This window comes from Pelophylax lessonae (genome assembly GCF_965119305.1).
Source record: "Pelophylax lessonae genome assembly, chromosome: 12".
Lineage (NCBI taxonomy): Eukaryota > Metazoa > Chordata > Amphibia > Anura > Ranidae > Pelophylax > Pelophylax lessonae.
The window spans coordinates 1,293,391-1,318,881 of NC_138779.1; the positions used below are offsets into that span (position 1 = coordinate 1,293,391).

Genomic DNA, 25,491 nt, shown 5'->3' on the forward strand with positions numbered 1-25,491 from the left:
CAGCGCCGGTCAGTGTTGGTCAGTGTTGGTCAGCGCCGGTCAGTGTTGGTCAGCGCCGGTCAGTGTTGGTCAGCGCCGGTCAGTGTTGGTCAGCGCCGGTCAGTGTTGGTCAGCGCCGGTCAGTGTTGGTCAGCGCCGGTCAGTGTTGGTCAGCGCCGGTCAGTGTTGGTCAGCGCCGGTCAGTGTTGGTCAGCGCCGGTCAGAGTTGGTCAGCGCCGGTCAGAGTTGGTCAGAGCCGGTCAGAGTTGGTCAGCGCCGGTCAGTGTTGGTCAGCGCCGGTCAGTGTTGGTCAGTGTTGGTCAGTGTTGGTCAGCGCCGGTCAGTGTTGGTCAGTGTTGGTCAGCGGCGGTCAGTGTTGGTCAGTGTTGGTCAGCGCCGGTCAGTGTTGGTCAGCGCCGGTCAGCGCCGGTCAGCGCCGGTCAGCGCCGGTCAGCGCCGGTCAGCGCTGGTCAGCGCCGGTCAGTGCTGGTCAGCGCCGGTTTGCTTAAAAAACAAAAACGCGCACAATTGTTTCTGCCCTGTACCTCGGGTACAGACACCAAACAGTACACATGTGTGGCATTGCAGCGATCGGTCAAAGTTGCAAAATTGAGCTTAAGCATTAACATCTGTTTTACCCTTAGGGGGGGAGGGGTTACACCCATTAACTGTGAATGAGATTGTACTGCTGAGGCAGCATGAAGATGAGGAAGAGCTCACCGAAGATGAAGACGGGTTCTTATCAGGGGCCGCATAGCGGAAAAATATACCGACTTTATCCACAGACACCGCGCTGATCTGTTCCCAACCGCTCACCCGAACCTGCAGCTGGTGGATCCGCAAATCATGAGTGTGTCTGCAGAGAGAGAAGAGGTGTCAGCTACATCATCATCATTCATCCTCATCATCATCCTGACATGAACATCTGCTGTGCCCCAATTTGACCAAACACTGGGGCCGTGTACAGAAGGGGACAGGAGAGGGGAGGGGAGGGGAGGGGAGGGGAGGGGAGAGGAGAGGAGAGGAGAGGAGAGGAGAGGGGAGGAGAGGAGAGGAGAGGAGAGGAGAGGGGAGAGGAGAGAGGAGGGGAAGGGAGGGGAGGGGGGAGTAGAGAGGGGACAGGGGAGGGGAGGAGAGGGGAGGACAAAAGGAGAGGAGAGGGGAGGAGAAGACAAGAGGGGAGAGGACGGGAGGGGAGGAGAGGACGGGAGGAGGGGAGGGGAGGAGAGGAGGGGAGGAGAGGAGGGGAGGGGAGGAGAGGAGAGGGGAGGAGGAGAGGGGGAGGGGAGAGGGGGGGAGGAGAGGAGAGGAGAGGGGAGGAGAGAGGAGAGAGGAGGGGAAGGGAGGGGAGGGGGGAGTAGAGAGGGGACAGGGGAGGGAAGGAGAGGGGAGGACAAGAGGGGAGGACAAGAGGGGAGGACAAGAGGAGAGGAGAGGGGAGGAGAAGACAAGAGGGGAGAGGACGGGAGGGGAGGAGAGGACGGGAGGAGGGGAGGGGAGGAGAGGAGGGGAGGAGAGGGGAGGAGGAGAGGAGGGGAGGGGAGGAGGGGAGGAGAGGAGGGGAGGGGAGGAGAGGAGGAGAGGAGAGGGGAGGAGGAGAGGGGGAGGGGAGAGGGGGGAGGAGAGGAGAGGGGAGGATGAGAGGAGGGTAGAGGGGAGGGGAGGATGAGAGGAGAGGGGAGGAGGAGAGGGGAGGAGGAGAGGGGAGGAGGATGGGAGGAGAGGGGAGGGGAGGATGAGAGGAGAGGGGAGGAGGAGAGGGGAGGAGGATGGGAGGAGAGGGGAGGGGAGGATGAGAGGAGAGGGGAGGAGGAGAGGGGAGGAGGAGAGGAGAGGGGAGGAGAGGACAGGAGGGGAGGAGGAGAGGAAGGAGGAGAGGGGAGGGGAGGAGAGGAGAGGGAAGGAGGAGAGGAGAGGGGAGGGGAGGAGAGGACTGTCTGGTTTATCCTGATTTTAGGACCACACATAGTAGATTTATAACCCTCCCCCGCCTGTAAGAACGATTGAGTGACTGAACAGCCTCTATGATTGTTCTTACTGTGCAGGGAATCGCCAGCTCAGAAAAATGATATCTGAATGATGGCGGCAGCCGAACCCATCAACCCCATATCTCCAATCAAAGCCCAGGAGGTCACATGACGTAGCCCAGGAGGTCACATGACGTACAGCAGGAAGGAGTTGTTGTTTTTGAGCTTAGGCTTTTTTTTTTTATTAGCCAATGAAGAAAAATATCTTCTGTTTCCGCATTTGTTGTGATTTTTTACTGCTGTTTTATTTATTATTATTATTATATTTTTTTTACTTTTTTTTGGGAGGAGTGAAGGGTTGGGGGGGGGTTAAAGGTTATGGTTTAATTTATTTATTACTAATTTACTAATTTATTTGTTAGGTTAGGGGTTTATTAGGGGTTAATATTAAGGTTAGGGTTATTTTACTTCTCTTTTTTTATTATTTATGTATTTTATTATTTATTAATTTTTTTAATTACCATTCATTGTTATTTAATTATTGCATTTGAGCAGAAAAATATGCAAAAAAATGCAATAAATCGCTCAAAAACACACAAAATAAAATGTTTCCATGCATTTCTACGGAAAAAAAAAATCATCTGTTGGATCGGAGCTCCGGAACATTTCGGAGTTTCAGTGATTTGTAGCGGAGATTTGAATTGTCTCCAAAGAGAAGAATTCATTTTTTTTCTCCTCCAGCGTTTTGGAGTATCGAGGATTGAATGGGGCTTTATGGAAGCCAAAGACAACATGGGGGGGGACCCCTTTTGTGGCGGATGTAGCTGTAAGGGGGATAAGGTGTGTGTTCGGGGGGGGGCCGGATGTTGCTGTGAGGGGGATGAGATGTGTATTCGGGGGGGGGGGCGGGATGGAGCTTTGAGGGGGATGAGATGTGTATTCGGGGGGGGGGGGGGGGTGGGCGGGATGGAGCTTTGAGGGGGATGAGATGTGTATTCGGGGGGGAGGGTGGGATGTTGCTGTGAGGGGGATGAGATGTGTATTCGGGGGGGGGGGCGGATGTTGCTGTGAGGGGGATGAGATGTGTATTCGGGGGGGGGGCGGGATGGAGCTTTGAGGGGGATGAGATGTGTATTCGGGGGGGGGGGTGGGATGTTGCTGTGGGGGGGGAGGGGGAGACTCATTACCGGTGTCTGAGCTTCTCTCGGGTCTCGAACTCGAAGGGGATTTCCTCTCCTGGGAGAACTTCTCTCCATTGACTGACATTGTGGGCGTCGTCCAGGAAGTTGCGATCGTTGTCGGAGACGACCTCAGGGCTCCCGCTGTGCGATAACGCAGCTCTGCAAAATAATACAAATCATTTCATCGTATGTAATAGAAATAGAAGCGGGGTGCCCGGGGACACCCCCGGTTTTCTCACACTCAGACTGATGCAGGAGAAGAAGCCAGGAATACGCTTTACTTCCCTCACTGTCCAATATGTCCTTCTATAGAGAATGCAGAGGACTCCGGGGGGATGGGGGGGGGGGTGCAGACTCAGGACTCAATATGAGGGACTCAGCAGTTTAATCTTTCATGTATACAAATCCTCCACAGCGCCTTGAAAAAGTATTCACACCCCCTAAAATTTCCCACATTTTCTCATGTTACACCCAAAAACTGTAAATGTATTTTATTGGGAATTTTATGTGATAGACGACACAAAGTGGCCATAATTGTGAAGTGGAAGGAAAATGATAAATGATACAAATAAATCTGTGAAAAGTGTGGCTGCATTTGTATTCACCCCCCGGAGTCAATACTTTGTAGCTCCGCCTTTCCCTGCAATTACAGCTGGGAGTCTTTTTGGGGATGTCTCTACCAGCTTTGCACATCTAGAGAGGACATTTCTCTCCATTCTTCTCTGCAGAATATCTCATCTCTGTCAGATTGGATGGAGAGCGTCTGTGAACAGCAATTTTCAAGTCTTGCCACAGATTCTCAATGTGATTTAGGTCTGGACTGTGACTGGGCCCAGTGCCAGGACAAGGTCATCCGGTGCCCAGGGCAAAGATGGCAAAATGCGCCCCCCCCTCAGGTCTCCCCTGCTAAGCTGTTGTGTTCTGACAGTGGGACGCCGCACCTACCAGAACACTCCAATAAGTGATCTCCGCCATTAGCTAAGAGCTGACTTGGAGTCAGTCTGCTGCTGGTTTTCCAGCATGCTTGTCTGACTTCTGTTGGACAGACCGATATACACCTGGGCCGAATGTTAGCTAGTTTTTTGTTTTTTAACTGACCGTTGTTCCATGACATTTGGCCCGTGTGTACCTGGCTTAACTGACACTTTGTGGGAACTGACTAACTGCCACATCACTGATGCCACTAATACAGTAATCAGTGCTAATAATATGCACTGTCACTGTACTAATGACACTGGCTGGAAAGGAGTTAACATCTAAGGGCAATCAAGGGGTTATTTGTGTGCCTAACAATGTGTATAGTGTGCTGCTTTTTATTACATATTTATTGGTTTATTTTCTCTGCTTTGCAGGGAAAAATAAAAATGATTCCCTCTGTAAAGAGTCATGTACTGATTGTCAACACAGAGCTCTGGGCTGTGATTTGACACAGCCGATCAACAGGTCCCGGCCATGAATCATTGGCTGGGATCTGCTGACAGTCTCCTGCTGTGTCAAATCACAGGGGAGTAGGTGGGCGGGGGGGGGGGGGGGGGCGTTCTATCAAATTAGCGCTACTTATCAGATTCTGCAACCGGAAGGGACGTTCGGCCAAAAACAACTTGCTGAGCATGCGCAATCCATTCCAACATGGCTGCTATGCATTCCAATAGGTTTCCTAATGTGACAGAACAGGGGCGTAACTACAGGGGTTGCAATCGCTACCGGGCCCCATGCTCCAGGGGGCCCGGTAGCAAACCAGTGGGTGAACTTCCAGGATTGCAAAAGTCACACTTGCGACCGGGCCCTGGCATTGCACCACTGTGGGGAGGCCCCAAGATTGCAGGAAGGGGGCCCACTGCAGAACTTGTGAAAGAATCCTGCTGCGGGACCGTAATAAAAGGCCATGCAACGAGTGTAAAGAGCCCCAGGATTAGTGGGAAGAGCCCTGGGCTTGAAGGTAAGGGCCCCGGCCAGGGGTCTGGGGGGCCCTTCATGGTTTCTTGCATCGGGGCCCTGAAGGTTCTAGTTACGCCTCTGTGACAGAACATGAAGCAGCAGCGGAAATCTTATACCACATAAGTCTTGAATTGTACATTTATTCTAGCAGTAAACTCACCTTATATCCTGAATAACAACATTTCTATTATTGTAATATGGTAAATATAGTGAGAAACCTGCAGGTAGACGGTGGGGACGGCCATCTTGGTACACCCCACCCTGCCCAGCGGCAAAATGATTATATAGTGAAATCTATTTCAGTCTAGAAGGTGAGTTTACTGCTAAAATAAATGTACAATTCAGGACTTGTGTGGGTGTAGGAAGATGTCCGCTGCTTCCTGTTCTGTCACATTAGGAAAGCTATTGGAACGCATAGCGGCCATGTTGGAATGGATTGCACATGCTCAGTAAGTTGTTCTCGTCCAAACATCGCTTACAGTTGTAGAATCTGATAGGTGGCGCTATTCTGATAGAAGAGGGGCATAGGCCAGAAACAGGCAGTGACGTACACCTGTAGCTTTCACCCTGTCGCAGTATATGTACTGTGACGGGTTGGCAAGTGGTTAATTGCCAATGGTATTAGTATTATGTAGCATGAGGGGGTTAATGTATTGTCACTGCTGGTCACTGATGCATAAGTGACCAACCAGTGGCAGTTAATTAACCCCTTTGTGCGGCATTAGTGGCACCAGTGTCAGTGCAACCAGTGTTAATTAACACTGACACTGGTGCCACTAATGCCGCACAAAGGGGTTAATTAACTGCCACTGGTCAGTCACAAATGCATCAGTGACCAGCAGTGACAATACATTAACCCCCTCATGCTACATAATACTAATACCATTGGCAATTAACCTTCCCTCAGCCCCCCCAAAGAGATAATGATGGCAATCTGCTTACTTGTGGGCATTCCAGTGCTTGGTTCTTCTCCTCCATATCACAGCTTAGGCGGGAACTCTCTGCTCCTCTTCTCTGGGTCCTTTCAAATCCCGCCTCTGGCCAGCCCAGCGGTCCGCCCCTCAGTGATGTCAGTACGTGACTATGTATGAACTAACACACCAGGCGGGCGAGTGGCCGCTAATGGCTGTAACAAAGTGTGCCCTTCACTTACCTGTCATTGGAGATACCTGCCTGACAGGGAAGTGAAGGGCTCACTTTGTTACAGCCATTAGCGGCTGCTCGCCCGCCCGCCTGGTGTGTTAGTTACATACTTCACCTGCACTGCGCCCCCCTTCCTCCAACAAATTGTGCCGCCCAGGGCACACGCCCCCCTTCCACCCCCGCCTTGTGCCGGCCCTGACTGGGCCATTCTAACACATGAAACCATTCCATTGTAGCTCTGGCTGGATGTTTCGGGTAGTTGTCCTGCTGGAAGGTGAACCTCTGCCCCAGTCTCAAGTCTTTTCTTCTAAGATTGTCCTGTATTTGTCTCCATCCATCTTCCCATCAACTCTGACCAGCTTCCCTGTCCCTGCTGAAGAAAAGCATCCCCACACTATGATGCTGCCACCACCATGTTTCACAGTGGGGATGGTGTGTTCAGGGTGATGTGCAGTGTTAGTTTTCCCCCACACTGAGCAGAGCTCCTCCCCCCACATGGCTTCTCCCAAACTGCAATCAGGACTTCTTATGTCTTTCTTCCACCAATGGCTTTCTTCTTCTCACTCTTCCATAAAGGGCAGATTTGTGGAGCTCACAACAAATAGTTGTCCTGTGGACAGATTCTCCAACCTGAGCTGCGGATCTCTGCAGCTCCTCCAGAGTTCCCATGAGCCTCTTGGCTGCTTCTCTGATCAATGCTCTCCTTGCCCGGTTTAGGTGGACGGTCATGTCTTGGTAGGGGCCCGGCCGGTCAGTTTAGGTGGACGGCAATGTCTTGGTAGGGGCCCGGCCGGTCAGTTTAGGTGGACAGCCATGTCTTGGTAGGGGCCCGGCCAGTCAGTTTAGGTGGACAGCCATGTCTTGGTAGGGGCCCGGTCGGTCAGTTTAGGTGGACGGCCATGTCTTGGTAGGGTTGCCCGGCCGGTCAGTTTAGGTGGACAGCCATGTCTTGGTAGGGGCCCGGCCAGTCAGTTTAGGTGGACAGCCATGTCTTGGTAGGGGCCCGGTCGGTCAGTTTAGGTGGACGGCCATGTCTTGGTAGGGGCCCGGCCGGTCAGTTTAGGTGGACGGCCATGTCTTGGTAGGGGCCCGCTGGTCAGTTTAGGTGGACCGCCATGTCTTGGTAGGGGCCCAGCTGGTCAGTTTAGGTGGATGGCCAAGTCTTGGTAGGGGCCCGGCTGGTCAGTTTAGGTGGACGGCCATGTCTTGGTAGGGGCCCGGCCGGTCAGTTTAGGTGGACCGCCATGTCTTGGTAGGGGCCCAGCTGGTCAGTTTAGGTGGACGGCCATGTGTTGGTAGGAGCCTGGCCGGTCAGTTTAGGTGGACGGCCATGTCTTGGTAGGGGCCCGGCTGGTCAGTTTAGGTGGACGGCCATGTCTTGGTAGGGGCCTAGCCGGTCAGTTTAGGTGGACCGCCATGTCTTGGTAGGGGCCTGGCTGGTCAGTTTAGGTGGATGGCCATGTCTTGGTAGGGGCCTGGCTGGTCAGTTTAGGTGGATGGCCATGTCTTGGTAGGGGCCTAGCCGGTCAGTTTAGGTGGACCGCCATGTCTTGGTAGGGGCCTGGCTGGTCAGTTTAGGTGGATGGCCATGTCTTGGTAGGGGCCTGGCTGGTCAGTTTAGGTGGACGGCCATGTCTTGGTAGGGGCCTGGCTGGTCAGTTTAGGTGGATGGCCATGTCTTGGTAGGGGCCTGGCTGGTCAGTTTAGGTGGACGGCCATGTCTTGGTAGGGGCCTAGCCGGTCAGTTTAGGTGGACCGCCATGTCTTGGTAGGGGCCTGGCTGGTCAGTTTAGGTGGATGGCCATGTCTTGGTAGGGGCCCGGCCGGTCAGTTTAGGTGGACGGCCATGTCTTGGTAGGGTTGCAGTTGTGCCATACTCTTTCCATTTTCCCATGATGGATTGAACAGCGCTCCGTGAGATGGTCAAAGCTTGGGAGATTTTTTTATAACCTAACCCTGCTTTACACTTCTCCACAACTTTATCCCTGACCTGTCTGCTGTGTTCCTTGGCCTTCATTATGCTGTTTGGTTACTAAGGTTCTCTAACAAACCTCTGAGGGCTTCACAGAACAGCTGTATTTATACTGAGATTACATTACACACAGGTGGACTCTATTTACTAATTAGGGGACTTCTGAAGGCAATTGGTTGCACTAGATTTTAGTTCGGGGTATCAGAGTAAAGGGGGGTGAATACAAATGCAGCCACACTTTTCACAGATTTATTTGTATCATTTATCATTTTCCTTCCACTTCACAATTATGGCCACTTTGTGTCGGTCTATCACATAAAATCCCAATAAAATACATTTACATTTTTGGGTGTAACATGAGAAAATGTGGGAAATTTCAGGGGGTGTGAATACTTTTTCCAGGCACTGTATAATAATAATATTGTGTATTTGGTCAATGCTCAGATAATCATAGAAATAAATTGGTAGTAAACCTTAGTTTTTTTTAAATTAAAATAACAAATGTGATATTTCCCGGCTCTGTAATGATTTGCACAGAACAGCTCCCATCCTCCTCTTCTGGGGTCCCCCCCCAGCACTCCAGGCCCCTCCTCTTCATTTAGCGCCCCCAGGGAAATCCACTTGCGTGTTCCCTCCCGAGTCTGCCCCAAAGCACCTCCCCTTCAGTTGCCCTGGTTCAGGAGGGGGGGGGGGGGACTTATCCCCTTCTCCCTTTTATGGCCTGCCAGGCTGCATGCACGGTTAGGGGGTCTGGTATAAATACATAGCAGACCAAATGGATTGGGGGGGGGGGGGGGGGCATGCTGTTTTTTCTTTTAATTTGGGTGTGGGATTCTCCTTAAAAACCTGGTATGGTTTTGGAGGGGGGTGGGACCCCAACACCGATTTTATGCACAATTCTTTATTTCCAGCAATGTTTTTTTTTTACATTTCAGCTGCACAATTTCCTTCCACTTCACCTCTCCCTGGGTTCCCAGGAGCGGCTCCTCTGGCTGGGGTCTGAATACCGGCTCCTCTACCTGGGCTCCCCTCACTGGGATCCGAGGAACGGCTCCTCCCGCTGGGTTCCGAGGAGCGGCTTCTTTCCCTGGGCTCCTCTCCCTGGGTTCCGAGGAGCGGCTCCTCTCCCTGGGCTCCCCTCGCTGGGATCCGAGGAACGGCTCCTCCCGCTGGGTTCCGAGGAGCGGCTCCTCTCCCTGGGTTCCGAGGAGCGGCTCCTCTCCCTGGGCTCCCCTCACTGGGTTCTGAGGAGCGGCTCCTCTCCCTAGGCTCCCCTCGCTGGGATCCGAGGAAAGGCTCCTCCCGCTGGGTTCCGAGGAGCGGCTCCTCTTCCTGGGTTCCGAGGAGCGGCTCCTCTCCCTGGGCTCCCCTCACTGGGTTCTGAGGTGCGGCTCCTCTCCCTAGGCTCCCCTCGCTGGGATCCGAGGAAAGGCTCCTCCCGCTGGGTTCCGAGGAGCGGCTCCTCTCCCTGGGTTCCGAGGAGCGGCTCCTCTCCCTGGGTTCCGAGGAGCGGCTCCTCTCCCTGGGCTCCCCTCACTGGGTTCTGAGGAGCGGCTCCTCTCCCTGGGCTCCCCTCGCTGGGATCCGAGGAAAGGCTCCTCCCGCTGGGTTCCCAGGAGCGGCTCCTCCCGCTGGGGTCTGAATACCGGCTCCTCTACCTGGGCTCCCCTCACTGGGATCCGAGGAACGGCTCCTCCCGCTGGGTTCCGAGGAGCGGCTTCTTTCCCTGGGCTCCTCTCCCTGGGTTCCGAGGAGCGGCTCCTCTCCCTGGGCTCCCCTCGCTGGGTTCCGAGGAGCGGCTCCTCTCCCTGGGCTCCCCTCGCTGGGTTCCGAGGAGCGGCTCCTCTCCCTGGGCTCCCCTCGCTGGGTTCCGAGGAGCGGCTCCTCTCCCTGGGCTCCCCTCACTGGGATCCGATAAACGGCTCCTCCCGCTGGGTTCCCGAGGAGCGGCTTCTCTCCCTTGGCTCCTCTCCCTGGGTTCCGAGGAGCGGCTCCTCTCCCTGGGCTCCCCTCGCTGGGATCTGAGGAACGGCTCCTCCCGCTGGGTTCCCGAGGAGCGGCTTCTCTCCCTTGGCTCCTCCCGCTGGGTTCCGAGGAGCGGCTCATATCGGACGTCCCCAGCGAGGAGCACATTATCCATATGTAGTAATAGGTCAAGATAGGAGTTTGACACCACACTGAGACTTCTCACCCAGCGCAGGAGAGTAAATAAAGCGATATTTTCAGACCCTCTGACCAGAGCACTGTGTGCATAACAGGCCACCTCTGACCACCGGCATCCAGAGCACTGTGCATTACAGGCCTCCTCTGACCACCAGCATCCAGAGCACTGTGCATTACAGGCCGCCTCCGACCACAGGCATCCAGAGGACTGTGCATTACAGGCCGCCTCTGACCACCGGCATCCAGAGCACTGTGCATTACAGGCCTCCTCTGACCACCAGCATCCAGAGCACTGTGCATTACAGGCCGCCTCCGACCACAGGCATCCAGAGGACTGTGCATTACAGGCCGCCTCTGACCACCGGCATCCAGAGCACTGTGCATTACAGGCCGCCTCTGACCACCAGCATCCAGAGCACTGTGCATTACAGACCTCCTCCGACCACCAGCATCCAGAGAATATGTGCATTACAGCCTGCCTCCGACCACCAGCATCCAGAGCACTGTGCATTACAGGCCTCCTCTGACCACCAGCATCCAGAGCACTGTGCATTATAGGCCACCTCTGACCACCGGCATCCAGAGCACTGTGCATTACAGGCCTCCTCTGACCACCAGCATCCAGAGCACTGTGCATTACAGGCCTCCTCTGACCACAGGCATCCAGAGCACTGTGCCTTACAGGCCTCCTCTGACCACCAGCATCCAGAGCACTGTGCAATACAGGCCTCCTCTGACCACCAGCATCCAGAGCACTGTGCATTACAGGCCGCCTCTGACCACCGTCATCCAGAGCACTGTGCATTACAGGCCACCTCTGACCACCGGCATCCAGAGCACTGTGCATTACAGGCCTCCCCTGACCACCAGCATACAGAGCACTGTGCATTACAGGCCGCCTCCGACCACCGGCATCCAGAGCACTGTGTGCATTACAGGCCGCCTCTGACCACCGGCATCCAGAGCACTGTGCATTAAAGGCCACCTCTGACCACCAGCATCCAGAGCACTGTGCATTACAGGCTGCCTCTGACCACCAGCATCCAGAGCACTGTGCGTTACAGGCCTCCTTAGACCATCCAGAGCACTGTGCAGCATTACAGGCCTCCTTAGACCATCCAGAGCACTGTGCAGCATTACAGGCCTCCTTAGACCATGCAGAGCACTGTGCAGCATTACAGGCCTCCTTAGACCATGCAGAGCACTGGGCAGCATTACAGGCCTCCTTAGACCACCACCCAGAGAGGCTAAATCTGTATCTGTGAGTTTGTTCAATCCTCAATACCATAAATAATCACATGATATTTTTTTTACTCCCGGAGTCAAAAATGAGTTTGTAAATTCTACAGAAATGCTTAAACAATGCGTTACAAAACACATTCGATTTTGGTTTACTAAAACACGACTAAAACTAAATTGCAGATGACTAAAATGGGGCTAAAAGTAAAATGGCATTTTAGTGAAAATCCTAGGGGGGGGGGGGGGGAGGGTCTCCTTACCGGGTGGGCGTCGTAGTTAACGTAGCAAACCAGAGCGTGCACCCGGTGTGATTCCGGAGAGCGAAGGGAACAAAGGGCTGCCTGCGCTTCGGGGTCTTCATTTCAACTGCAACAAAGAATCAGCACAATGTATGCAACAAAGAATCAGCACAATGTATGCAACAAAGAATCAGCACAATGTATGCAACAAAGAATCAGAACAATGTATGCAACAAAGAATCAGAACAATGTATGCAACAAACCATGAGGAAAAATACTAAGAGGATAAAAAAAGATAAGAAAACATGAAAAAAAAAAAAAACAATATAAAACTTAAAAGTAGAACCGGAGCCAAAACTTTTACTTCATTTTGGACAGAGTAATGGAGGGTTATAACCCATTTTTTTGCCATCTGCGCCCCATTGCAGAGATTTCCCTTCACTTCCTGTCCCATAACCAAACAGGAAGTGAGAGGAAATCCCTGAAAATAAAAGGGAATTCCTTGGGAACCCCCCCCCCCCCAGATCCCCAGACCTGCCCCCAGATTTCCCCTCTATTACTTCTCTGGGGACAACCCAAAATGTGAGATTTTCTTTCACTTTCAATGATGAGAGGGAGAACCTCCCTAATGGGACAAAGACAGCAATAAAAACCTGACAGGGGGTCCGATTCCCTCCCTCCATCCAACACCATATATAAAGACCCCTGACAGGTGGTCCGATTCCCCCCCCCCCCTCCATCCAAAAACCAGATATAAACCTGACGGGGTCCGATTCCCCCCCTCCATCCAACACCAAATATAAAGACCCCTGACAGGGGATCTGATCCAACTCCACTCCATTCAAAATAAAAGGTTTTGCCTTTAGTTATACTTTAACTCACATAACAAAATAAAATAAAGATGAAATATTCCAACAAAACTTCAGGAAACAAAACAAAGAATCTGCCTGTGCAGAGCTGGGGGAGGGGGACATGTACAGAAGGGACCTGATAGGGGAACGTTTCATTGGTGGGATCTCCAGGGTTCTGAACCAAATCCTGCCACTGACGTGTGCAGAGGAAGTGGGGGGTCATCAATCCAGGAGGAGAACATTCATAGGAGACCTCATATGGGGAGGGTGGTTTTTCTTCCTCTCTATCTTCATGCTTTACTTAATGCTGACCTGTAACCACCCCTGAAGAGCTGCATTCATGTATCTGGGTCTACATTACCTGTGGGGTCTACATTACATGTGGGGTCCACATTACCTGTGGGGGTCTACAGTACCTGTGGGGGTCTACATTACCTGTCGAGTTCTTGGGGTAACTATAGCCAGATTCACAGATCCCGTGTTCCAGAGCTTAGGAAGCAGATTCTTGGTGGAGATACCCAGTTGCGGTGTCCGGATTCCGCAGTCACATTGGTGGCAGCGGTGGGATGCTTCCTGCAGTCTGGGACATCCAAACCTCCACCGGGATCCAAGATCGGGATAGCAGACTTTGGTTGACCCAACGGAGATATGGACCTGGCATCAGAATTTGAGGGGGTGCTGCGGATCGCCCTTTCAGTATACCCCAGGACGGGGTCTGTGGATCAATACCTGGAGCTCAGGTGGCATATTTGGGTGGAGCTCTGAATTGGAGCCCTCTGGTTGCTGGTATATACCAGGGAAAGTGCTTTACAACCCCAGGGGAACGGGCCATTGATCAACGGGAGTTGCGGAGAGCGGCCCCAGGAGCAATGGGTATCTGAGTTGGACAGGCTGGTCCAGCAGGAGATAGAGTGGACAATCAGTATCGGGCTCTGCAATGGCACGCAGAGCAGAAATAATTAGGAGAGACATCAGAATGCTCTCCGGGGGGATATGACTTTGGTGGTCCTGGATTACTGTGGGAGAGCCTTACAGATGTGTTTGTGTTGAGGACCTGCGAGAATACAGAGAGGCTATGCTCCGTCTCACAGGGGTCTCAGAGCTGGAACCTGATCTAGAACACTTGCTAAGGAAAGAACAGCATTTGGAAAGGGCATACAGGGAACTGCTAGAACACGTTCAGCAGCATGTCTATGAGTCAGCAGTGGAAACTCCGGAGATTGCTGTTCTCAAAGCTGAAGTGCTGACAACAGGGCAGAACTCTGCCAGCCTCTGCCCAGCACCAGTAACATCTTCTGGATTCCACAGACAGGAGATGGTGAATCTCGATCCCCAGACACCACCAGAGACTGGGGATTTAATAGACTTTTCTATTGAGGAGGAACATCCTAGTGAGCCTCCTGCAGAAGAGCTGACTTTAGAGCATGGTGCTGTGGACCCCTGCATACAACAATCGGTGGCCCTGAAGGATTTGTGCAAGGCCACCGATGTTTCACTTTACTGCCCAGTGGAACAGCTGGCAGCTGGGCAGAACGCTACTGGCCTCTGCCCACAACAATCACCTCCGCAGGAGCTCCAGGGTGAGAATGCAATCGGAACCTCACAACTACAGCTTGAGCTGATATCAGTGGATGGGACTGCGGTATTCACTGACAGCAATCCAGCAGAAGAGCTGACAACAGGGCAGAGTGCTGCTGGCCTCTGCCCCCAACTAACAGAAGATGGATTCCCTTTGGTAGTGGATGGGACTTCGGTTTCCACTAACACAACCCCAGAAAAAGGTCTGGCATTGGGACAGGAGGATGTCAGCCTTGTTGAACAAGCACTGGTGGATTTTCAGCGAGGAAAAGTGGATGGGACTACTGTCTCCACCTGGATACCCCAGGGATGCTGGGTAGTCGGCCCAGATCCCCAACAGCATGATGGAGTGATCCCAGCCACCCTGTCTTCTCTCCAGCAGCTAAATGGACTCCAGGGAGAAGGACCAGTCTACACTTCTCCCTAGCAGGGGTTATGTTCTACAAGAGAGGCAGAGGTTGGCTGGGTGAGTAACGATCTTTTCCGGACAATTTGTTTGGGGTACTGTGTGGGTGCAGACATTGGGGGACTGGAACTACGGACTAACTTTGAAGTCAACCCGTTTGGGGTCTCCTTCTGTGTTAGTCTCCTGCCGAAAGGGGAGATATGTGACGGGAGTCACTGTGGTTGGGGGGCTTGTGGAACCCAGATTACTTTAGAGAGGTTGGGAAACTCCTTGACCAGCTTTCCCGGCCCCTCTTATGTGTAAGTCACCCTGTGTCTATTAGGGGGGAGGGGTGACCAAGAACCCCAGTCTGGTCTGCACTAATCAGACTCGCTGTACACCTACACCCATTTCATGTTACCCCGGTTATCCTGGGTTCTATATGTGTGGTTTGTGTTGAAAAAGTGAGGGGCTCTTTCACTTGGGACAATAATACTTCTGGACAATGTCCCTCAGGAAATGTATGAAGATGAACGGTTTGACATTTCAGATTGATAGAATATTGCAGGAGTGTCTCATAGACCCTTGCTAGATAGTGAAGTGGGGTGGGGATAGATAGTGAGGTGGGGTTTGTTATTGGTAAGTACCTGTATCCCATTGTTCTATTGTTTCTGTCTGCCTTAAGATCAACTTGTTATGGGATGTTACATAGTTACATACATAGTAGGTGAGGTTGAATAAAGACAATAGTCCATCCAGTTCAACCTGTGTAGATGTGTGTGGCTGTAATCATCTCACATACTCCTGAATGTTCTGATCCTTGAGATGTAAGTCTAAGAGTCTTTTGAAAGCCACCATACTACCCGCAGAAACCACCTCTTGTGGTAGAGAATTCCACAATCTTGTAGCCCTAACAGTAAAGAACCCCCCACGTTGCCTGTGGTTAAAACGCTTCTCCTCTAATCGCATTGTTTGCCCTCGAGTTCTCATGCAATCCCTTCGAATGAACAGCTTTTTTTCTAAGCTGAGATCCCCATTAAGATATTTATAAATTGCTATCATGTCCCCCCTCAGATGTCTCTTCTCCAGGGAGAATAAATCAAGCAATTGTAGACGCTCTTCATAGTCAAGGTCCTCCAATCCCCTAATCAGTTTAGTTGCCCTTCTCTGGACTCTCTCCAGCTCCAACACATCCCTCCTGAGGACTGGTGACCAGAACTGGACAGAATACTCCAGATGCGGTCGGACCAGAGTTTTATAAAGTGGAAGGATTATAGTCTTATCTCTGGAATACATCCCTTTCTTTATGCATGCTAATATTCTGCTGGCTTTGGCAGCTGCCGCTTGACATTGCATGCTGTTGCCTAATCTATCATCAACCAAGACTCCCAGATCTTTCTCCATTTTTGATTCCCCCAAGGGTTCCCCTCCTAACGGATGTATATGTGTATGTGGATTGGCTGCTAAGGGGGAGGGGTTGTCCCACAGTGTATATCTGTTTATGCCTGTGTTTCAATAAACAGTTCATTCTGGTTGACTTCAAAACTTGTACTGTCGAGTTCTTGGGGTATCTATAGCCAGATTCACGGATCTCGCGATCCAGAGCTTAGGAAGCAACTTCTTGGACGGAGATCCCCAGTCGGGGTGTCCGGAGTCTGTCACAGAAAGCGAAGCCAGTAAAAGGATGAATAACACGGGGATGTTCTGAAAAAAGGAAAGACTCCGCAGCCGCTGCATTATACGGCTTCTTCTAGGTGGTTACAGGTCAGCTTTAAAAATAAAAAAAAGATGAGAAGAGAAGGAAATCGGGAATCAATTCTAAATCAAGATGGATTCCCCGTCTATAGAGGGACTTCAGTACCCCTAATGCCGTACCTCCATACCCCCCTCCAGTACCTCCATACCCCCCTCCAGTACCCCTAATGCCGTACCTCCATACCCCCTCCAGTACCCCTAATGCCGTACCTCCATACCCCCCTCCAGTACCCCTAATGCCGTACCTCCATACCCCCCTCCAGTACCCCTAATGCAGTACCTCCATACCCCCCTCCAGTACCCCTAATGCAGTACCTCCATACCCCCCTCCAGTACCCCTAATGCAGTACCTCCATTCCCCCCTCCACTACCCCTAATGCCGTACCTCCTTACCCCCCTCCATTACCCCTAATGCCGTAACTCCATACCCCCCTCCAGTACCCCTAATGTCGTACCTCTATACCCCCCCTCCAGTACCCCAAATGCCGTACCTCCATACCCCCCCTCCAGTACCCCTAATGCCGTACCTCCATACCCCCCTCCAGTACCCCTAATGCCATACCTCCATACCCCCCTCCAGTACCCCTAATGCTGTACCTCTATACCCCCCCTCCAGTACCCCTAATGCCACATACAGTATAGGATGCACTCAATACTTGGTCGGGGCTCCTTTTGCATGAATTACTGCATCAATGCGGCGTGGCATGGAGGCGATCAGCCTGTGGCACTGCTGAGGTGTTATGGAAGCTCAGGTTGCTTTGATAGCGGCCTTCAGCTCCTCTGCATTGTTGGGTCTGGTGTCTCTCATCTTCCTCCTGACAATCCCCCACAGACTCTCTATGGGATTTAGGTCAGGCCAGTTTGCTGGCCAATCAAGCACAGTGATCCCATGATCATGTGACCAGGTATTGGTAGTTTTGGCAGTGTGGGTGGTGCCAAGTCCTGCTGGAAAATGAAATCAGCATTTCCATAAAGCTGGTCAGCAGAGGGAAGCATGAAGAGCTCTAGAATTTCCTGCTAGAGGGCGGAGCTGACTTTGGTGGACCAACACCAGCAGAGGACACCCCAAATCATCACTGACTGTGGAATGTTTTGCATTTACTTTGGAAATGAAGGTCCCAGAGTCTGGAGGAGGAGTGGAGAGGCACAGAATACAAGTTACATGAGGTCCAGTGTGAAGTTTCCACAGTCAGTGATGATTTGGGGAGCCGTGTCATCTGCTGGTGTTGGTCCCCCAAAGTCAGCGCAGATTACCTTTCTGAATTACTGAAATAAATTAACTTTTTGATGATATTCTCATTGTATGAGATGCTCCTGTATATATCCCCCCCCTCCTGTATATCCCCCCTCTGTATATAGCCCCCCTCCTGTATATCCCCCCTCTGTATATAGCCCCCCTCCTGTATATCCCCCCTCTGTATATAGCCCCCCTACTGTATATCCCCCCTCTGTATATAGCCCCCCTACTGTATATCCCCCCTCTGTATATAGCCCCCCTACTGTATATCCCCCCTCTGTATATAGCCCCCCTCCTGTATATCCCCCCTCTGTATATAGCCCCCCTCCTGTATATCCCCCCTCTGTATATAGCCCCCCTACTGTATATCCCCCCTCTGTATATAGCCCCCCTACTGTATATCCCCCCTCTGTATATAGCCCCCCTCCTGTATAAATTCCCCCCCCCCCCCCGTATATAGAGGGAAGGCAGCTTCTGTACATGTCCCCGGTGTACTCAGTACTGTACCTCTAGCATAGACCTGGTGCTCTAGGTTAGTCAGACTGGCAGTGCTCCTAGTTCTAAGGTAGGAGAGAGGAAGGCCTGGCAGATAGGAGAGGAGAGATTGCACATCACAACAAATCAGAGAAGATTATTTATTAAGGTGAAGAGTGAAACCAAAGCAACCAATCAGAAGCAATCTTTTACTGCTTGTTATGTACTGCTCCAACCTGCATATTAGGACACACACACATATATATATATATACAGTGGGTACGGAAAGTATTCAGACCCCCTTACATTTTTCACTCTTTGTTATATTGCAGCCATTCTTCTTCCTCATGAATGTACACATAGCACCCCATACTGACAGAAAAACACAGAATTGTTGACATTGTTGCAGATTTATTAAAAAAGAAAAACTGAAATATCACATGGTCCTAAGTATTCAGACCCTTTGCTTAGTATTTAGTAGAAGCCCCCTTTTGATCTAATACAGCCAGGAGTCTTTTTGGGAAAGATGCAACAAGTCTTTCACACCTGGATTTGGGGATCCTCTGCCATTCCTCCTTGCAGATCCTCTCCAGTTCTGTCAGGTTGGATGGTAAACGTTGGTGGACAGCCATTTTTAGGTCTCTCCAGAGATGCTCAATTGGGTTTAAGTCAGGGCTCTGGCTGGGCCATTCAAGAACAGTCACGGAGTTGTTGTGAAGCCACTCCTTCGTTATTTTAGCTGTGTGCTTAGGGTCATTGTCTTGTTGGAAGGTAAACCTTCGGCCCAGTCTGAGGTCCAGAGCACTCTGGAGAAGGTTTTTGTCCAGGATATCCCTGTACTTGGCCGCATTCATCTTTCCCTCGATTGCAACCAGTCGTCCTGTCCCTGCAGCTGGAAAACACCCCCACAGCATGATGCTGCCACCACCATGCTTCACTGTTGGGACTGTATTGGACAGGTGATGAGCAGTGCCTGGTTTTCTCCACACATACCGCTTAGAATTAAGGCCAAAAAGTTCTATTTTGGTCTCATCAGACCAGAGAATCTTATTTCTCACCATCTTGGAGTCCTTCAGGTGTTTTTTAGCAAACTCCATGCGGGCTTTCATGTGTCTTACACTGAGGAGAGGCTTCCGTCGGGCCACTCTGCCATAAAGCCCCGACTGGTGGAGGGCTGCAGTGATGGTTGACTTTCTACAACTTTCTCCCATCTCCTGACTGCATCTCTGGATCTCAGCCACAGTGATCTTTGGGTTCTTCTTTACCTCTCTCACCAAGGCTCTTCTCCCCCGATAGCTCAGTTTGGCCGGACGGCCAGCTCTAGGAAGGGTTCTGGTCGTCCCAAATGTCTTCCATTTGAGGATTATGGATGCCACTGTGCTCTTAGGAACCTTAAGTGCAGCAGAAATCTTTTTGTAACCTTGGCCAGATCTGTGCCTTGCCACAATTCTGTCTCTGAGCTCTTCAGGCAGTTCCTTTGACCTCATGATTCTCATTTGCTCTGACATGCATTGTGATCTGGAAGGTCTTATATAGACAGGTGTGTGGCTTTCCTAATCAAGTCCAATCAGTATAATCAAACACAGCTGGACTCAAATGAAGGTGTAGAACCATCTCAAGGATGATCAGAAGAAATGGAAAGCACCTGAGTTAAATATGAGTGTCACAGCAAAGGGTCTGAATACTTAGGACCATGTGATATTTCCGTTTTTCTTTTTTAATAAATCTGCAACAATGTCAACAATTCTGTGTTTTTCTGTCAGTATGGGGTGCTATGTGTACATTCATGAGGAAGAAGAATGAACTTAAATGATTTTAGCAAATGGCTGCAATATAACAAAGAGTGAAAAATTTAAGGGGGTCTGAATACTTTCCGTACCCACTGTATATATACACACCTGGAGCAGCGATGATTGTAGAATAAAGATGACATTTTTTAATATTTTTGCTGTCCATTTAAAGTTTTGTTCCATTTCAGTGAATAAATATATAAATAAATAGGAGAGCCCTGGAGCCCATCAGCCATGCAGACACCTTCCCTCCGAGGCCTCATATACACAGCACAGTGCACACCTATGGGGGGGCCAGGTTTATCCTTATAGGGGATGCACAGGTGTTCCATACATCCCTATACAGGCCGTCCTATTGATGGGAATTGGGACACAGAGGCTGCACAGACACAGCCATCAATCTGACACCCACATGGATGCGGGCGCACAGCCCCATACACGGACACTGTGAGATCGGGGACACACACACATACACAGACAGTGTGAGATCGGGGACACACACACATACACAGACAGTGTGAGATCGGGGACACACACACATACACAGACAGTGTGAGATCAGAGACACACACACATACACAGACAGTGTGAGATCAGAGACACACACACATACACAGACAGTGTGAGATCGGGGACACACACACATACACAGACAGTGTGAGATCGGGGACACACACACATACACAGACAGTGTGAGATCAGAGACACACACACATACACAGACAGTGTGAGATCGGGGACACACACACATACACAGACAGTGTGAGATCGGGGACACACACACATACACAGACAGTGTGGGATCAGAGACACACACATACACAGACAGTGTGAGATCGGGGACACACACACATACACAGACAGTGTGAGATCGGGGACACACACACATACACAGACAGTGTGAGATCAGAGACACACACACATACACAGACAGTGTGAGATCGGGGACACACACACATACACAGACAGTGTGAGATCGGGGACACACACACATACACAGACAGTGTGAGATCGGGGACACACACACATACACAGACAGTGTGAGATCAGAGACACACACACATACACAGACAGTGTGAGATCGGGGACACACACACATACACAGACAGTGTGAGATCGGGGACACACACACATACACAGACAGTGTGAGATCGGGGACACACACACATACACAGACAGTGTGAGATCGGGGACACACACCCATACACAGACAGTGTGAGATCAGAGACACACACACATACACAGACAGTGTGAGATCGGGGACACACACACATACACAGACAGTGTGAGATCAGAGACACACACCCATACACAGACAGTGTGAGATCAGAGACACACACACATACACAGACAGTGTGAGATCGGGGACACACACACATACACAGACAGTGTGAGATCAGAGACACACACCCATACACAGACAGTGTGAGATCGGGGACACACACACATACACAGACAGTGTGAGATCGGGGACACACACACATACACAGACAGTGTGAGATCAGAGACACACACCCATACACAGACAGTGTGAGATCGGGGACACACACACATACACAGACAGTGTGAGATCAGAGACACACACACATACACAGACAGTGTGAGATCGGGGACACACACCCATACACAGACAGTGTGAGATCAGAGACACACACCCATACACAGACAGTGTGAGATCAGAGACACACACACATACACAGACAGTGTGAGATCGGGGACACACACACATACACAGACAGTGTGAGATCGGGGACACACACACATACACAGACAGTGTGAGATCAGAGACACACACCCATACACAGACAGTGTGAGATCGGGGACACACACATACACAGACAGTGTGAGATCAGAGACACACACACATACACAGACAGTGTGAGATCGGGGACACACACCCATACACAGACAGTGTGAGATCGGGGACACACACACATACACAGACAGTGTGAGATCGGGGACACACACACATACACAGACAGTGTGAGATCAGAGACACACACACATACACAGACAGTGTGAGATCAGAGACACACACACATACACAGACAGTGTGAGATCGGGGACACACACCCATACACAGACAGTGTGAGATTGGGGACACACACACATACACAGACAGTGTGAGATCGGGGACACACACACATACACAGACAGTGTGAGATCAGAGACACACACACATACACAGACAGTGTGAGATCGGGGACACACACACATACACAGACAGTGTGAGATCGGGGACACACACACATACACAGACAGTGTGAGATCAGAGACACACACACATACACAGACAGTGTGAGATCGGGGACACACACACATACACAGACAGTGTGAGATCGGGGACACACACACATACACAGACAGTGTGAGATCGGGGACACACACACATACACAGACAGTGTGAGATCAGAGACACACACACATACACAGACAGTGTGAGATCGGGGACACACACACATACACAGACAGTGTGAGATCGGGGACACACACACATACACAGACAGTGTGAGATCAGAGACACACACACATACACAGACAGTGTGGGATCAGAGACACACACATACACAGACAGTGTGAGATCGGGGACACACACACATACACAGACAGTGTGAGATCAGAGACACACACACATACACAGACAGTGTGGGATCAGAGACACACACACATACACAGACAGTGTGAGATCAGAGACACACACACTGTTATACCTGAAGGGTTTCACATGTACTGTCACTTTAAGGCTGGCTCCACCCAGGAGTGATGACAAGGGTCAAGGGGCAGAGTGGCCATCTTTAGACACATGTAGAGATGTATTGATATGCAGAGCTGTCCTGTAATGCTGTACAGTGAGTCCTGAATAAACAACCGTTGTTCCAGACCAGAGTCCTGTGTCTCTCACAACACGGAGAATATAACAGTGGCGACGAGGATGGGATTTACAAGGTTACTATCCGTGTGAGAAAGGAAAGGAAGAAAAAAAACTCTGGATTGTCAGGAATACAAAACCCACAGAGCCCAGCAGGAAAATGTCATTGATCGGGACATTAAGTGAATTTGATGGCGAACAGACAACGTGGATTTCTTGGATTGAAAGATTAGAACAATATTTCTGTGCAAATGCCATCCCAGGCGACAGGCAAGTAGCAGTTTTTCTGACACTGGTTGGTGCTAGGACATATGACACTCTTAGGGATCTCCTTTTCCCTGAAAAACCAGCAACCAAGACTTTGGCAGAGCTCCTGACACTGTTAGGGAATCACTTCCAGCCTAAACCACTAGAGATTGCAGAGAGATTCCGGTTCTATCAGCGGCAGCAGCAGCCGGGTGAAGATATTAAGGCTTATGTGCTCGCCCTTCGCAGACTAGCCTCAACCTGTTCTTTTGGGGAGTATTTACCAACTGCACTGAGGGATAAGTTTGTCATGGGACTGAATAGTGAGTCTAGCCAAAAGAGACTGTTAACAGAGAAAGACCTTACCCTTACAAAGGCAATTGAGATAGCTTCAGTGATGGAAATGGCTGTGAAAGATACAGAAGCTTTGAACCCCCAGAGCAGAAGGGAAGAGGTTAAAGAGGAAGTTTTCAGAACAGCAGTCAAGCAAACTGCAGCTAACTGTAAATATAGAACCTCACCAACCAGGACGTCAGCTTGCTACCGTTGTGGGAATACAGACCATGATCACAAAGTCTGCCGGTTTAAGGATCAGCTCTGTCATAATTGTGGAAAGGCAGGCCATCTGAAACGAGTCTGCCGTAGTAAGAAGGTGCGAAATAAACAACCTCTGAACCCCAGGACAAAGGCATATATGGTGGGAAGATATACATCGTCATCTGAATCAGAGGATGAGGAAGTGCTCCACAGATTGGACATACATCATATGCATTCAGCACCCTCAGCAATGACTGTAGAGGTAACCGTGGAAGGAAAGAAACTCAAGATGGATGTAGACACAGGAGCAGCAGTTTCAGTTATCACCCAGAAACAATGGAGAAAACTTCTGATCCGAACAACTGTCCGTCCAACACCAATCAAACTGCAGACATACTCAAAGCAGATACTCCACCCACTGGGGTACGTGAAAGTACAGGTATCCTACAAGGGTCAGACAAAGAGAATGCCATTGTATATCCTAGAACATGGGGGACCCCCTCTCTTTGGGAGAGACTGGATTGCTCACTTTGGCATGCCAGACATCGCCATTAACCCCTGCAACACTGTGACCATCACATCAAGAGATAACGAGGGATGGGTGGAATCCCTGAAACAGCGATTCCCACAAGTCTTTGATCACCATTTGGGAAAAATAAAGCATGACTGTGTGAGACTCAGGCTGAAACCCAATGCCCAGCCTAGGTTCTTCAAAGCTCGGACGGTACCTTTCGCACTCCGAGCAGGTGTGGAAGCTGAACTAAGCCGGCTGGAGGAACAAGGTGTCATCTCAAAGGTAGAGCACAGCGAGTGGGCATCACCAGTTGTACCAGTAAAGAAAGCGAATGGGGACTTACGCATTTGTGGCGATTTCCGCATGGCACTAAATTCTCAACTGGAGATAGACCAGTATCCCCTACCCAGAGTAGATGACATTTTTGCCTCTCTTGCAGGAGGTCAAAAGTTCACCAAGCTTGATCTCAGGCAAGCTTATTTACAGTTTGAGGTCCACCCTTCGTCCCGCAAGTTTCTAACAATCAACACTCACAAGGGACTGTATGAATACAATCGGATGGTGTTTGGGGTAGCCTCCGCCCCAGCCATTTGGCAACGCAAAATGGATGAGATTTTGGCGGATATTCCTTTCACACAGTGCCTGTTAGATGACATGCTCATCACGGGCCTGACGGACCAGGAACACAAGCATAACGTGGAGCTTGTGTTGGCGAGACTGCAAGAACAGGGTCTAAAAGTGAACTTGGCGAAATGCCAATTCATGGTACCTAAATTGGAGTTTTGTGGCCACCTTGTGGATGCAGAGGGTATACACACCACGGAAGCCAAAGTTGATGCTTTAGTAAAAGCTCCAGCCCCGACCAACGTCCAGCAGCTGCGATCATACCTGGGCTTGCTGAACTATTACCACAAATTCCTGCCGGATCTAGCACACACTTTGTTTCCATTAAACAAGCTTTTGGAGAAACACTCCAGATGGAACTGGTCGGCTGCATGCCAACGTGCTTTTGAAGTTTCTAAGCGAAAGCTGTTGGCGTCACGCATGCTCGTGCATTATGACCTCCAAAGGCCTCTCACCTTGGCTTGTGATGCCTCACCCTATGGTCTAGGGGCTGTACTATCTCACGTTTTACCAGATGGGTCAGAGAAACCTGTGGCATTCGCCTCCAGGTCCTTGACAAAAGCAGAAAGCAATTACTCTCACATTGACAAAGAGGCTCTGGCGCTCATATGGGCAATTAAGAAGTTTCATCTTTACCTGTATGGTAGGGAATTCACCATACTGACTGATCATAAACCACTCCTTCAGATCTTTAGCCCTGACAAAGGCATCTCCCAGACGACTGCAGCCCGTCTTCAACGCTATGCCCTATTCTTGGGAGCATATAGCTACAAAATCCAGTATCGCAGCCATGATGCCAACGCTAATGCA

At 50.8% G+C, this 25,491-nt stretch overlaps 2 protein-coding genes across 2 annotated transcripts in view; one reads left to right on the top strand and one right to left on the bottom strand.

Moving 5' to 3' along the window:
* Positions 1 to 25,491, top strand: part of CFAP107 (cilia and flagella associated protein 107) — a 498,422-nt gene that overhangs the window by 388,905 nt on the left and 84,026 nt on the right. The window lies entirely within an intron of this gene.
* VPS13D (vacuolar protein sorting 13 homolog D) overlaps positions 1 to 25,491 on the bottom strand; it is a 431,274-nt gene that overhangs the window by 201,153 nt on the left and 204,630 nt on the right. The window contains exons 40-42 of the mRNA XM_082274036.1: positions 11,843 to 11,948; positions 3,134 to 3,286; positions 700 to 835 (exon numbers count right to left, since the gene is read on the bottom strand). Coding sequence (XP_082130162.1) covers positions 700 to 835; positions 3,134 to 3,286; positions 11,843 to 11,948 — 395 coding nt within the window. The remainder of the gene's footprint in view (positions 1 to 699; positions 836 to 3,133; positions 3,287 to 11,842; positions 11,949 to 25,491) is intronic.